The following is a 14,867-nucleotide window of genomic DNA, read 5'->3' as shown; positions in this document are numbered from 1 at the left end:
ACCACAGCATTTGTAGAATTTGACTCATATGACCCACAGCAACTGTTGACTGCCCTTTGGACAATTGGGAAGGGCAATAAGCAACACACTTATCCAATGAATGAATAGGATCTATTCTGGGCCCTGTCCTTTGGGGGCACCAGAGGGCAACAGTGCGAGAGCAAGAGGAGAAATCACTGAAAACAATCCTCTGGCTAGATGGACAGATAAGAATTTAACTCAGTGCAGCAGCCTCAGCAAGCTGGATAATCATGATGTGGAGATGCTGGTGTTGGACTGGGGTGTTTCATAGTCAGAAGTCACCTGATGAAGAGAGCAGCACTTTGAAAGCTTGTGATTTTTAGAAATGTAGTACCAAAATGATTAATAGCTGCAATTGAAATTTGATGAATATATTCAAATTTAATATTCTTGAGATTTTTAGCACCATCATATTTACTATCCATTCTATTTACATTATAATCACTACATTAATGACTAACAGTGAAATGAAAGAATAAAAGTTGGAACATTGTTCAAACATCTGCTTAGGTATAATACTAATGGAGAGGTGTAGTGGATTGTACTTGCAACAAATTTCCTCTTACACATTCATCAGTTATGAAGTTAGTAGGTAAGATTTCAGCTCCGAAAATTAAACAAAAATTGAGGACAGGAAATGAACAATAACATTAAAACACTTGCAAAAGTTTGATGTTACTGTCATATCAATACATAAATTGCAGTTAGAGAATTGGGATATTCTTTTGAGAGTTTACACAATATTGACAAGATTATTTTATGTACATGACATCAAGTGTGTATTTTATTTTAACCCAGTATGTCAAAAATTGAGTGCATTTCAAAATAGTGTGGGTGGGAACTGCACTTGAGATCCTATGGGTCAACACATTACCATAAAATAAAATGGGTCTCTAGGCTATTGCCAGGTATTTTATGACAACAGGTACAAGCAATAATGCTATTTAGAAAGATTATGAAAATCATGCAGTGCCTATTATTACCAAAAGAAGACATATATCCTTTAATATAAAATTATAAATATAAGTAAAATTATATATTAATAAGAAATCAGGTGGAAAAACTGCCCCTCTCATTCCAGGTTTACTGCATTCTCAGTCCATTTTCAAAATGGATGCTTGCCTTTGAATGGCAATTTCTCAAAAGTCTAAGCAAATGTGTGAACCCTGAATCTAAATTCAGGTTTTGTGAATCAGTGGAATATATACGTGGGTGTAGAAGGTTGCAAAGGGGGCTTTGTGAGCATTCTTCCATTCTGGATAACCGTAAAAGAATGGCATGTTTCCCAGTCGTTTCAAAATTCCAGACAAAAAGTTGTTTTAAAATTCTCTCCTCAACTAGCATTTTAAAAATGTGCAGACTCACACTAGTATTTCCAACACATTACACCACCTTGTTTATTTTGCAGTATATGGAGGGGTCATATCACAACAGTTTTCCCACTCATGCAAAAAGCTGAGGGACGATTCATGGAAATCTAATGCAATAATATTAAAACTTGTTTTTTAACCACATAACCAGGATTTCCAGATTATCTGCTGAAATCAAGATGGCCAATTTAGAGAAATTCATCCCTTAAATAACTTTTATAACAGCATGATAATTCTTCTGATCAAGAAGACAATGTCTGTTCCACTACTGCTTCAAATCATAACATTTGATCACAATAAAACCACTCTGGTTCGGAAATTACATTGCTTTTTAAACAGGCTTTGCGTACTTTCTTTAGGCTGAATCAAAGAAAGCCATAAGACTTTTCGGATCATAATTATCTAAAATCTCCAACAAAAGGGGGAACCTTTGTTTTCACATTGGTGCCTTTGAATTTGAACTTATCTATGAAGAGATCAGTTATCATACCTATTTGAGGAAGGAAAAAAAGGATTAGTTTGAACATAAAGATGCATTTAGATTTACAACATAGCAAAGACATATGATACTTCCTAATACCAGGTCCGGTATGGCCCCATTCCCGAGTTGGACTACTTACATATTGCTGTAGAAAACCCTCCTGGATGCTCCTTACAATTCTGCTCTAACACTAAGTGAATCCCAGTCAATGTTGGGAAAATTAAAATCTATCACCACCACACTGTTGCTCCTACATCTTTCTATGATTTCTCTACATAATTGTACCTCTACTTCAGGTTCGTTGTTGGGAGGCTTGTAGTACAGCCCCAACATTGTTACTGCACCCTTCCTATTTCTGAGCTCTGCCAATTTGCCCTTCTTCAGCACAGCTGTGATATCCTCTTTGACCAGTAATGCAACTCCTCCATCCTTTTTACTTCCCTCTCTATCCCGCCTGAAAATCCTGGGATACTTAATTGCCCTTCCTTCAACCAAATCTCAGTAATAGCAATAACATCATACTCCCAGGTACTAGTCCAAGCCCTAAGTTCATCTGCCTTACCTACTATACTTCTTGCATTAAAACAAATGTACCTCAAATCACCAGTCCTTGCGTTCATCACCACTCCTGCTCACCTCAGAGCTTCATTATCTAGTTCCTTACAGGCTTTAGTACTACTTTCTTACTGTCCACTAACCTCCTGCATTTGGTCGCCATCCCCCTCTGCCACATTAGTTTAAACCCTCCCCAACAGTATTAGCAAAAGCACCCCCCGAGGACATCGGTTCCAGTCTGGCCCAGGTATAGACCATCCAATTTGTAATAGTCCCACCTCCCCGAGAAATGGTCCCAATGTCCCAAAAATCTGAACCCATCCCTCCTGCACCATCTCTTAAGCCATGAATTCACCCGGAATATTCTATCATTCCTACCCTGACTAGCACGTGGCACTGGTAGCAATCCTGAGATTACTACCTCTGAGGTCCTTACTTTTTAACTTGGTTCCTAACTCCCAAAATTCTTCATGTAGGACCTCATCCTGTTTTTTTTTCAACCTATATCACTGGATCCTGTATGCACCACGACAACTGGTTGTTCACACACCCCCCCCCCCCCCCCCCCCCCCAATAACTTTCTGCAGTCAATCCGAGACATCCCTGACCCGTGCACCTAGGAGGCAACATACCATCCGGGAGTCTTGTTTCCGACCAGACAAACGCTTATCTACTCCGCTTACAACTGAATCCCCTATGACTATCGTCCTTCCACTCTTTTTCCCACCCTGCTGAACAGCAGAGCTAGCCACATTGCCACAAACTTGGCTACTGCTGCCTTCCCCTGGTGAGCCATCTCCCCCAACTGTATCCAAAACAGTATAACCTGCTTTGAACGGAGATGACCGCAGGGACACCTGCACTGCCTTCCTGCTCTCTCTGTCTTTTGGTTACCCATTCCCGTTCTCCCTCAACAATCCTAATCTGGGGTGTGACCAATTCACTAAACGTGTTATCCATGATCCCCTCAGCGTCGCGTAAGCTCCAAAGAGAGTCCATCCACAGCTTCAGAGTCATTATGCAGTCTAACAAGAGCTGCAACTGGACATACTCCTTGCATATGAAGGAGCCAGGGACACCAGCTGTGCCCCTGAGTTCCCACATTAAGTAAGAGGAGCATAACACAGGTCTAAGATCTCTTGCCATTTTTAATCTTAAGCTTTATTGGTCAGAGCATTGAATACAGGAGCTGGGAGGTCATGTTGCAACTGTACATGACATCGGTTAGGCCACTTTTGGAAAATTGTGCAACTCTGGTCTCCGTCCTATTGGAAAGATGTTGTGAAACTTGAAAGTGATCAGAAAAGATTTACAAGAATGTTGCCAGGGTTGAAAGGTTTGAGCTATAGGAAGAGAGGCTGGAGCTATTTCCCCTGTACCTGAGGGGTGACCTTCTAGAGGCTTATAAAATCATGAGGGGCATGGATAGTATAAATAGGCAAGGTCTTTTTCCCTAGGGTGGGGGAGTCAGAATCAGAGGACATAGATTTAAGGAGAGAGGGGGAAAACTTAAAAGGGACCTAAGGGACACCTCTCTCACACAGAGGATGGTGCATGTATGGAGTGAGCTGCCAGAGGAGCTGGTGAAGGCTGGTACAATTACAACACTTAAAAGGCATCCAGATGAGTACATGAATAGGAAGGCTATATAGAGGGATATGGGCCAAGTGCTGGCAAATGGGACTAGATTAGTTTAGGATATCTGGTCAGCATGAACAAGCTGTACTGAATGGTCTGTTACTGTGCCGTACATCTCTATGACTATTGATCAAATGAGCAGACACCTGGCAGATGAATTTCAATGTGGAGAAATATGAGATAATGCAATTCACTGGAAGAAACAGAGAGTCAGGTTCATTGGTATAACTGTGAGGGGAGTACAGGAGCAGAGAGATCATGTGCATAATTCTCTGAAGGTGGCTAATCAAGTTGAAAGAGTTGTTAAGAAGGCTGAGTGGATCATTGGGTTCATAAATAGAATCACAACATATAAAAGCAAAGAGGTAATGCAACACCTCTACAAATCATGGGTCAGACCACATTTGGAATATTGCTTTTAATTCCAGGCACCTTATTGAAGGATAGATGTTAAAGCCCTGCACAGAGTACAAAGGAAATTTACTAGAATCCTACCATGAATGAGTGAGTTAAATATAAGGAAAGATTCAAGAAGTTGGGCTTATTCTCCTTGAACTAAGAGGTGACCTTATTGAGGGTTTCATAATTATGAACAATTTTTGACAGGGTAAAGGAGGATATTCTGTTTCCACTAGCTGATATGTCAGTAACTAGGGGGCCACAATTTTACAATTGTCAGTGTGATGCTGCTGTCACTTTAAAAAAAAGATTATTCCGCCCTTGGTTTTTTGAGAGGTCATAAATGCAGAGGTACCAAAGAGCCTAGTTTAACAATGAAAGGGAAGTGGTCAGTTCTCCCAGTTCAGCTTTTTTCTAGTTTATTTTAGCTATAGCAGTGACAAGATGTTACAGTTCAGGGGAGTTGCAAGCTTCAGTGAAGAATTCCTCTGACTTTCTCTCAAACCTTTCTTTGGATATTGTTCCCCTCTAAGAATCTGTTTGAATTTACCTTTTTGCCAAACGGTGTGTTTATGGATGTTACTACATTGGAACAGTTAATTAGTAATAGTTACTGTATTAAGTCAGTTACGCTTGCCAAGACTGAAGTTATTCAGAATTCTGCTTTCTTTTGTTTGGGTTTCAACTATAGTGTTTAAACTAATGCTGTTTTGCTTAATGTGGTTTGACCAGCTGCCTCACACGGGGAACACCCACTGCACATGTGCCTTTAAAATAAGATAAAGTTAGGGTCCAGGCTACGTTCTTAAAGTATTTTAAGGGAGTCTGGCCTGGCCCATAAAAGATTACAGGCTCTTGTCACGATTGGGTTTTAGAGTTGTTGGACGCAAAGGCGGCAATGGTAAGTGTTAGAGTCTTTTGTTCTGGGGGTTGAATTCAGTTGGTTTAAACAGTGCTTTGTGTTGCAATGGCTCTTTCAGTCAGAGAGTTTTTCTGGGGATGGAAGAAGTGACTTTGGGGGTTTTACAAAGCAAGGCAAAGCTGTTAGAATTGGCAGACAAGCTGGAGTTGGGGTTGCCTGGGTCTGTTGGAAACGGTGGCATAATTACAGCAATAGCACGGGGGGAGGAGAAGAGAGAGATAAGGGAGAGAGACGGGGGGGGGGAGAGAGAGAGAGATAAGGGGGGACAGAGAGAGATAAGGGGGGGGGAGAGAGAGAGAGATAAGGGAGAGAGAGAGAGAGAGATAAGAGGGGGAAAGAGAGATAAAGGTGGGAGAGAGAGATAACGGGGGGGAGAGAGAGATAAGGGGGGAAGAGAGATAAGGGGGGGAGAGATAAGGGGGGGAAGAGAGAGAGATAAGGGGGGGAAGAGAGAGGGAAGGGGAGAGGGAAGAAAGGGGGGAGAGGGAAGAAAGGGGGGAGAGGGAAGAAAGGGGGGAGAGGGAAGAAAGGGGGGAGAGGGAAGAAAGGGGGAGAGGGAAGAAAGGAGGGAGGGAGAGAGAAGGGGGAGAGAGAGAGAGAGAGAGAAGGGGGAGAGAGAGAAGGGGGAGAGAGAGAAGAAAGGGGGGAGTGAGAGAGAAGAAAGGGGGGGGGAGAGAAGAAAGGGGGGGGGAGAGAGAGAGATGGGGGAGAGAGATGGGGGGGAGAGAGATGGGGGGAGAGAGATGGGGGGAGAGAGATGGGGGGAGAGAGATGGGGGGAGAGAGATGGGGGGGAGAGAGATGGGGGGGAGAGAGATGGGGGGGGAGAGAGATGGGGGGGGGAGAGAGATGGGGGGGGGAGAGAGATGGGGGGGGAGAGAGATGGGGGGGGGAGAGAGATGGGGGGGGAGAGAGATGGGGGGGGAGAGAGATGGGGGGGGAGAGAGATGGGGGGGGAGAGAGATGGGGGGGGAGAGAGATGGGGGGGGGAGAGAGATGGGGGGGGAGAGAGATGGGGGGGGGAGAGATGGGGGGGGAGAGAGATGGGGGGGAGAGAGATGGGGGGGGAGAGAGATGGGGGGGGGAGAGAGATGGGGGGGGGAGAGAGATGGGGGGGGGAGAGAGATGGGGGGGAGAGAGATGGGGGGGGAGAGAGATGGGGGGGGAGAGAGATGGGGGGGGAAGAGAGATGGGGGGGGAGAGAGATGGGGGGGGAGAGAGATGGGGGGGAGAGAGATGGGGGGGGAGAGAGATGGGGGGGGAGAGAGATGGGGGGGGAGAGAGATGGGGGGGAGAGAGATGGGGGGGGAGAGAGATGGGGGGGGAGAGAGATGGGGGGGGAGAGAGATGGGGGGGGAGAGAGATGGGGGGGGGAGAGAGATGGGGGGGGAGAGAGATGGGGGGGGGAGAGAGATGGGGGGGGAGAGAGATGGGGGGGGAGAGAGATGGGGGGGAGAGAGATGGGGGGGGGAGAGAGATGGGGGGGGAGAGAGATGGGGGGGGAGAGAGATGGGGGGGGAGAGAGATGGGGGGGGAGAGAGATGGGGGGGGGAGAGAGATGGGGGGGGAGAGAGTTGGGGGGGAGAGAGATGGGGGGGGAGAGAGATGGGGGGGGAGAGAGATGGGGGGGGAGAGAGAGGGGGGGGGAGAGAGATGGGGGGGGAGAGAGATGGGGGGGGAGAGAGATGGGGGGGGAGAGAGATGGGGGGGGAGAGAGATGGGGGGGGAGAGAGATGGGGGGGGAGAGAGATGGGGGGGAGAGAGATGGGGGGGGAGAGAGATGGGGGGGAGAGAGATGGGGGGGGAGAGAGATGGGGGGGGGAGAGAGATGGGGGGGGAGAGAGATGGGGGGGGAGAGAGATGGGGGGGGGGAGAGAGATGGGGGGGGAGAGAGATGGGGGGGGAGAGAGATGGGGGGGGAGAGAGATGGGGGGGAGAGAGATGGGGGGGGAGAGAGATGGGGGGGGAGAGAGATGGGGGGGGAGAGAGGGGGGGGAGAGAGATGGGGGGGGAGAGAGATGGGGGGGGAGAGAGATGGGGGGGGAGAGATGGGGGGGGGAGAGAGATGGGGGGGGAGAGAGGTTGGGGGGGAGAGAGATGGGGGGGGAGAGAGATGGGGGGGAGAGAGATGGGGGGAGAGAGATGGGGGGGAGAGAGATGGGGGGGAGAGAGATGGGGGGAGAGAGATGGGGGGGAGAGAGATGGGGGGGGGTGGGGAGAGAGATGGGGGGAGAGAGATGGGGGGAGGAGAGGGAAGGGGGAGAGAGAGGGAAGGGGAGAGAGAGGGAAGGGGGCAGGGAGAGAGAGAGAAGGGGGAGAGAGAAAGAAAGGGGGGAGAGAGAGAAGAAAGGGGGGAGTGAGAGAGAAGAGGGGAGAGAGAGAAGAAAGGGGGGAGAGAGAGATTGGGGGGGAGAGAGAGAGTGATGGGGGGGAAAGAGAGATGGGGGGGGAGAGAGAGATGGGGGGGGAGAGTGAGATGGGGGGGGAGAGAGAGATGGGGGGGGAGAGAGTGATGGGGGGGGGAGAGAGAGATGGGGGGGGGGAGAGAGAGATGGGGGGGGGAGAGAGATGGGGGGGAGAGAGATGGGGGGGAGAGAGAGATGGGGGGGAGAGAGAGATGGGGGGGAGAGAGATGGGGGGGAGAGAGATGGGGGGGAGAGAGATGGGGGGAGAGAGATGGGGGGAGAGTTGGGGGGGAGAGAGATGGGGGGAGAGAGATGGGGGGAGAGAGATGGGGGGAGAGAGAGGGAAGGGGGAGAGAGAGGGAAGGGGGAGAGAGAGGAAGGGGGCAGGGAGAGAGAGAGAAGGGGGAGAGAGAAAAGAAAGGGGGGAGAGAGAGAAGAAAGGGGGGAGTGAGAGAGAAGAGGGGAGAGAGAGAAGAAGGGGGGAGAGAGAGATTGGGGGGAGAGAGAGAGAGATGGGGGGGGAGAGAGAGATGGGGGGGGAGATGAGATGGGGGGGGAGAGAGAGATGGGGGGGGAGAGAGATGGGGGGGGAGAGAGAGATGGGGGGGGAGAGAGAGATGGGGGGGGGAGAGAGAGATGGGGGGGGAGAGAGAGATGGGGGGGGAGAGAGTGATGGGGGGGGGTGAGAGAGATGGGGGGGGGAGAGAGAGATGGGGGGGGAGAGAGATAAGGGGAGAGAGAGGGAAGGGGGGAGAGGGAAGAAAAAGGCAGGGAGAGAGAGAAAAGAAAGGGGGGAGAGAGAGAAGAAAGGGGGGAGTGAGAGGAGAAAGGGGGGAGAGAGATAGAGAAGAAAGAGCAGAGAGAGAGAAGAGTGGAGAGAGAGAAGAAAGCGGGGGGGAGAGAGAGGAAAGGGGGGGTGAGAGAGAAGAAAGGGGGGAGTGAGAGAGAGAAGAAGGGAGAGAGAGAGGATAGGGGGGAGAGAGAGGAAGGGGGGAGAGAAGAAAGGGGGGAGTGAGAGAGAAGAGGGGAGTGAGAGAGAAGAAGGGGGGAGAGAGAGAGAAGAAAGGGGGGAGTGAGAGAGGAGAAAGGGGGGAGTGAGAGAGAAGAAAGGGGGGAGTGACAGAAGGGGGAGAGAGAGAAGAAAGGGGGGGGAATGAGGGAGAAGAATGGGGGGAGTGAGAGAGAAGAAAGAGAAGAGAGAGAGATAAGAAAGGGGGAGAGAGAGAGAAGAAAAGGGCAACAGAGAGAGAAGGGGGAAGATAGAAGAGGGGAGAGAGAGATAAGGGAGGAGTGAGAGAGAAGAGGGGAGAGAGAGAGAGAAGAAAGGGGGGAGAGAGAGAAGAAAGGGGGGAAGAGAGAGAAGAAAGGGGGGAGAGAGAGAGAGAAGAGGGGAGAGAGAGAAGAAAGGGGGGGAGAGAGAGATTGGGGGGAGAGAGAGAGAGATGGGGGGGGAGAGAGATGGGGGGGGAGAGAGATGGGGGGGGGAGAGAGATGGGGGGGGGGAGAGATAGGGGGGGAGAGAGATAGGGGGGGAGAGAGATAGGGGGGGGAGAGAGATAGGGGGGGGAGAGAGATAGGGGGGGGAAGAGAGAGATAAGGGGGAGAGAGAGGGAAGGGGGAGAGGGAAGAAAAAAGGCAGGGAGAGAGAGAAAAGAAAGGGGGGAGAGAGAGAAGAAAGGGGGGATTGAGAGGAGAAAGTGGGGAGAGAGATAGAGAAGAAAGAGCAGAGAGAGAGAAGAGGTGGAGAGAGAGAAGAAAGGGGGGAGTGAGAGAAGAAAGGGGGGAGAGAGAAGAAAGAGAAGAGAGAGAGATAAGAAAGGGGGGGAGAGAGAGAAGAAAAGGGCAACAGAGAGAGAAGGGGAAGATAGAAGAGGGGAGAGAGAGATAAGGGAGGAGTGAGAGAGAAGAGGGGAGAGAGAGAGAGAAGAAGGGGGGAGAGAGAGAAGAAAGGGGGGAGAGAGAGAGAAGAAAGGGGGGAGCGAGAGAGATGAAAGGGGGGAATGAGAGAGAAGAAAGGGGGAAGTGAGAGAGAAGGGGGGAAGTGAGAGAGAAGAAAGGGGAGAGAGAGCGAAGGGGGGAGAGAGAGAAGAAAGAGGTGAGTGAGAGAGAAGGGGAAGAGAGAGAAGAAAGAGGTGAGTGAGAGAGAAGGGGGAGAGAGAGAGAAGAGGGAGAGAGAGATAAGAAAGGGGGGGGAGTGTGAGAAGGGACAGAGAGAAAAGAAAGGGGTGAGAGAGAGAAGGAAGGGGGGAGTGTGAGAAGGAAGGGGGGAGTGAGAAAAGAAAGGGGGGAGAGAGAGAGAAGAAGGGGGGAGTGAGAGAGAAGAAAGGGGGGAGTGAGAGAGAAGAAAGGGGGGAGTGAGAGAGAAGAAAGGGGGGGAGTGAGAGAGAAGAAAGGGGGGAGTGAGAGAGAAGAAAGGGGGGAGTGAGAGAGAAGAAAGGGGGGAGTGACAGAAGGGGGGAGAGAGAGAAGAAAGGGGGGAATGAGGGAGAAGAATGGGGGGAGTGAGAGAGAAGAAAGGGGGGGAGTGAGAAGAAAGAGAGGAGAGAGAAAAGAAAGTGGGAAGAGAGAGAAGATAGGGGGGGAGAGAGATAAGAAAGGGGGGAGAGAGATAGACGAAAGAGGGAGAGAGATATGAAAGAGGGGGGGCGATAGAGAAGGAGGGGGGAAAGAGAGAGAGAGAGAAAAGGAAGGGGGGAAAGAGAGAGAGAAGGAAGGGGGCAGTGAGAGAAGGAAGCGGTGAGAGAGACATAAGAAAGAGGGGAGAGAGAGATAAGAAAGGGGGAGTGAGAGAGAAGAAGGGGGGGAGTGAGAGAGAGAAGGGGGAGCGAGAGAGAAGAAAGGGGGGAGTGAGAGAAGAAAGGGGGAGTGAGAGAAGAAAGGGGGGAGTGAGAGAAGAAAGGGGGGAGTGAGAGAAGAAAGGGGGAGTGAGAGAAGAAAGGGGGGGAGTGAGAGAAGAAAGGGGGGAGTGAGAGAAGAAAGGGGGGAGTGAGAGAAGAAAGGGGGGAGTGAGAGAAGAAAGGGGGGAGTGAGAGAAGAAAGGGGGGAGTGAGAGAAGAAAGGGGGGAGTGAGAGAAGAAAGGGGGGAGTGAGAGAAGAAAGGGGGGAGTGAGAGAGAAGGGGGAGAGAGAGAGAAGAGGGGGAGAGAGATAAGAAAGGGGGGGGGAGTGTGAGAAGGGACAGAGAGAAAAGAAAGGGGCGAGAGAGAGAAGGAAGGGGGGAGTGTGAGAAGGAAGGGGGGAGTGAGAAAAGAAAGGGGGAGAGAGAGAGAAGAAAGGGGGGAGTGAGAGAGAAGAAAGGGGGGAGCGAGAAGAAAGAGAGGAGAGAGAAAAGAAAGTGGGAAGAGAGAGAAGAAAGGGGGGGGGAGAGAGAGAGAAGGGGGAGAGAGATAAGAAAGGGGGGAGAGAGATAGACAAAAGAGGGAGAGAGAGAGATAAGAAAGGGGGGAGAGAGATAGACAAAAGAGGGAGAGAGAGATATGAAAGGGGGGGCGATAGAGAAGGAAGGGGGGAGAGAGAGAGAGAAAAGGAAGGGGGGAAAGATAGAGAGAAGGAAGGGGGCAGTGAGAGAAGGAAGCGGTGAGAGAGACATAAGAAAGAGGGGAGAGAGAGATAAGAAAGGGGGAGTGAGAGAGAAGAAGGGGGGGAGTGAGAGAGAAGAAAGGGGGGAGTGAGAGAAGAAAGGGGGAGTGAGAGAAGAAAGGGGGGAGAGAGAGAAGAATGGGGGAGAGAGAGAAGAATGGGGTGAGAGAGAGAGAAGAAGGGAGGGAGAGAGAGAGAAAAGGGGGGGGGGGGAAGAGAGAGAAGAAAGGGTGAGAGAGAAGAAAGGGGGAGAGAGGGATAAAAAAGGGGGGAGTGAAAGAAAGAGGAGAAAGAGAGTGAGAGAGAAGAAAGGGGGAGAGGGAGAAAAGAAAGGGGTGAGAGAGAGAGAGAGAGAAGGGAGGGAGAGAGAAAAGGGGGGAGAGAGAGAAGAAAGGGGTGAGAGAGAAGAAAGGGGGGAGTGAAGAGAAGGGGGGAGTGAGAGAGAAGAAAGGGGGGAGAGAGAGAGAGAGAGAAGAGGGGAGAGAGAGGAGATAGGGTGGAGAGAGAGAGGAAAGGGGGGGAGAGAAGAAAGGGGGGAGTGAGAGAGAAGAAAGAGGGGAGTGAGAGAGAGGAAGGGGGAGAGAGAGATAAGAAAAGGGGGAATGAGAGGAGAAAGGGGGGAGAGAGATAGAGAAGAAAGAGGGGAGAGAGAGATAGAGAAGAAGAGGGGAGAGAGAGAGAAGAGGGAGAGAGAGAGAAAGGGCAGAGAGAGGAAAGGGGGGAGTGAGTGAGAAGAAAGGGGGGGAGTGAGTGAAGAGGGGGGAGTGAGAGATAAGAAAGGGGGGAGTGAGAGATAGAAGAGAGAAGGGGAAGAGAGAGGAGGGGGTGAGGAAGAAAGGGGGGGGGAGAGAGAGAAAGAGGTGAGTGAGAGAGAAGGGGGAGTGAAGAGAGGGGGAGGTGAGAGAGAGAAAGGGGGAGTGAGAGGAGAAGGGGGGGAGAGAGTAGAAGAAAGAGCAGGAGAGAGAGAGAGAGGGGAGAGAGAAGAGAAGGGGGGGAGAGAGTGAGGAAGGGGGGTGAGAGAGAGAAGGGGGGGGAGAGAGAGAGAAGAGGGGAGAGAGAGAGAAGAGGGAGAGAGAGAGGATAGGGGGAAGAGAGAGGAAGGGGGGAGAGAAGAAAGGGGGAGTGAGAGAGAAGAAAGAGGGGAGTGAGAGAGAAGAAGAGGGGAGTGAGAGAGAGGAAGGGGGAGAGAGAGTTAGAAAGGGGAGATGAGAGTGAGAGGGGAGAGGGGAGAGAGATGAAGAGGGGAGAGAGAGAGAAGAGGGGAGAGAGAGAAGAAGGGGGGGGAGAGAGAGAGGAGGGGGGGAGAGAGAGAGGAAAGGGGGGGGGGAGAGAGGGAAGAGGGGAGAGAGAGGGAGGGGGGTGAGAAGTAGGGGGGAGTGGAGAGAAGAAGTGGGGAGTGGAGAGAGAAGAGGGGGGGAGGGGAGAGAGAAGGGGGAGTAGAGGAGAAAGGGTGAGAGAGAGAGAGAAGAAAGAAGGGAGAGAGAGAGAGAAGAGGGAGAGAGAGAGAAAGCGGGAGAGAGAGAGAAAGGGTGGAGTGAGAGAGAAGAAGGGTGGAGGAGAAGAGAAGAAGGGGGGAGTAAGATATAAGAAAGGGGGGAGTGAGAGAGAGAAAGGGGGGAGTGAGAGAGAGAAAGAGGGGAGTGAGAGAGAGAGAGGGGAGTGTGAGAGAAGGGGGGAGTGAGAGAGAAGAAAGGGGGGAGTGAGAGAAGAAATGAGGAATGAGTGAGAAGAAAGGGGGAATGAGAGAGAAGAATGGGGGGAGTGAGAGAGAGAAAGGGGGGAGGTGAGAGAGAAGAAAGGGGGGAGTGAGAGAGAAGAAAGGGGGGAGTGAGAGAGAAGAAAGGGGGGAGTGAGAAATAAAAAAGGGGGGAGTGAGAAATAAAAAAGGGGGGAGTGACAGAAGGGGGGAGAGAGAGAGAAAGGGGGGGAATGAGGGAGAAGAATGGGGGGAGTGAGAGAGAAGAAAGGGGGGAGTGAGAGAAGAAAGAGGAGAGAGAGATAAGAAAGGGGGGAGAGAGAGAGAAGAAAGGGGGGAGTGAGTGAAGAAATGGGGGAGTGAGAAGATAAGAAGGGGGCAGTGAGAGAGAAGAAAGGTGAGAGAGAGAGAGAAGAAAAGGACAACAGAGAGAGAAGGGGAAGATAGAAGAGGGGAGAGAGAGATAAGGGGGGAGTGAGAGAAGAAAGGGAGGAGTGAGAGAGAAGAGGGGAGCGAGAGAGAGAAGAAAGGGGGGAGAGAGAGAGAAGAAAGGGAGGAGAGAGAGAGAAGAAAGGAGGGAGCAAGAGAGGTGAAAGGGGGGAATGAGAGAAGAAAGGGGGAAGTGAGAGAGAAGGGGGGAAGTGAGAGAGAAGAAAGGGGAGAGAGAGTGAAGGGGGGAGAGAGAGAAGAAAGAGGTGAGTGAGAGAGAAGGGGGAGAGAGAGAAGAAAGAGGTGAGTGAGAGAGAAGGGGGAGAGAGAGAGAAGAGGGGGAGAGAGATAAGAAAGGGGGGGTGGAGAGTGTGAGAAGGGACAGAGAGAAAAGAAAGGGGCGAGAGAGAGAAGGAAGGGGGAGTGTGAGAAGAGAAAGGGGGGAGTGAGAAAAGAAAGGGGGGAGTGAGAGAGAAGAAAGGGGGGAGTGAGAGAGAAGAAAGGGGGGAGTGAGAGAGAAGAAAGGGGGGGAGTGAGAGAGAAGAAAGGGGGGAGTGAGAGAGAAGAAAGGGGGGAGTGAGAGAGAAGAAAGGGGGGAGTGAGAGAGAAGAAAGGGGGGAGTGAGAGAGAAGAAAGGGGGGAGTGAGAGAGAAGAAAGGGGGGAGTGAGAGAGAAGAAAGGGGGGGAGTGAGAGAGAAGAAAGGGGGGAGTGAGAGAGAAGAAAGGGGGGAGTGAGAGAGAAGAAAGGGGGGAGTGAGAGAGAAGAAAGGGGGGAGTGAGAGAGAAGAAGGGGGGAGTGAGAGAGAAGAAAGGGGGGAGTGAGAGAGAAGAAGGGGGGAGTGACAGAAGGGGGGAGAGAGAGAAGAAAGGGGGGATGAGGGAGAAGAATGGGGGGAGTGAGAGAGAAGAAAGGGGGGTGAGTGGAAGAAGGGGGGAGTGAAGAAGGGGGGAGAGAGAAGAAAGGGGGGATTGAGGGAGAATGGGGGGAGTGAGAGAGAAGAAAGGGGGGTGAGGAGAAGAATGGAGAGGAGAAAGAAAGTGGGAGAGAGAGAAGAAAGGGGGGAGAGAGAAGGGGGGGAGAGATTAGTAAGGGGGGAGAGAGATAGAGAAGGGGGAGAGAGAGATATGAAAGGTGGGCGATAGAGAAGGAGGGGGAGTGAGAGAGAAGAAAGGGGGGAGTGAGAGAGAAGAAAGGGGGGAGTGACAGAAGGGGGTGAGAGAAGAAAGGGGGAGTGAGAGAGAAGAAAGGGGGGGAGTGAGAGAGAGGAAAGGGGGAGTGAGAGAAGAAAGGGGGAATGAGAGAGAAGAATGGGGGGAGTGAGAGAGAAGAAAGGGGGGAGAGAGAGAAGAAGGGGGGAGAGAGAAGAAAGGGGG

At 51.3% G+C, this 14,867-nt stretch overlaps 1 protein-coding gene across 4 annotated transcripts in view; it reads right to left on the bottom strand.

Annotated features, from left to right (window-relative positions):
• Nucleotides 1-382: 382 nt before the first annotated feature.
• The window catches only part of bbs7 (Bardet-Biedl syndrome 7), an 81,003-nt gene continuing 66,518 nt past the window's right edge, over nucleotides 383-14,867 (bottom strand). For all 4 annotated transcript variants that reach the window (XM_072584217.1, XM_072584218.1, XM_072584219.1 and 1 more), the window contains one exon: nucleotides 383-1,881. In XM_072584217.1, coding sequence (XP_072440318.1) covers nucleotides 1,790-1,881 — 92 coding nt within the window. In that variant the 3' untranslated portion in view covers nucleotides 383-1,789. The remainder of the gene's footprint in view (nucleotides 1,882-14,867) is intronic.

The sequence above is a fragment of the Chiloscyllium punctatum genome, chromosome 14, assembly GCF_047496795.1.
Source record: "Chiloscyllium punctatum isolate Juve2018m chromosome 14, sChiPun1.3, whole genome shotgun sequence".
NCBI lineage: Eukaryota > Metazoa > Chordata > Chondrichthyes > Orectolobiformes > Hemiscylliidae > Chiloscyllium > Chiloscyllium punctatum.
The sequence above is the reverse complement of the archived record's forward strand: the minus strand, read 5'-3'. Positions and strand labels throughout refer to the sequence as shown.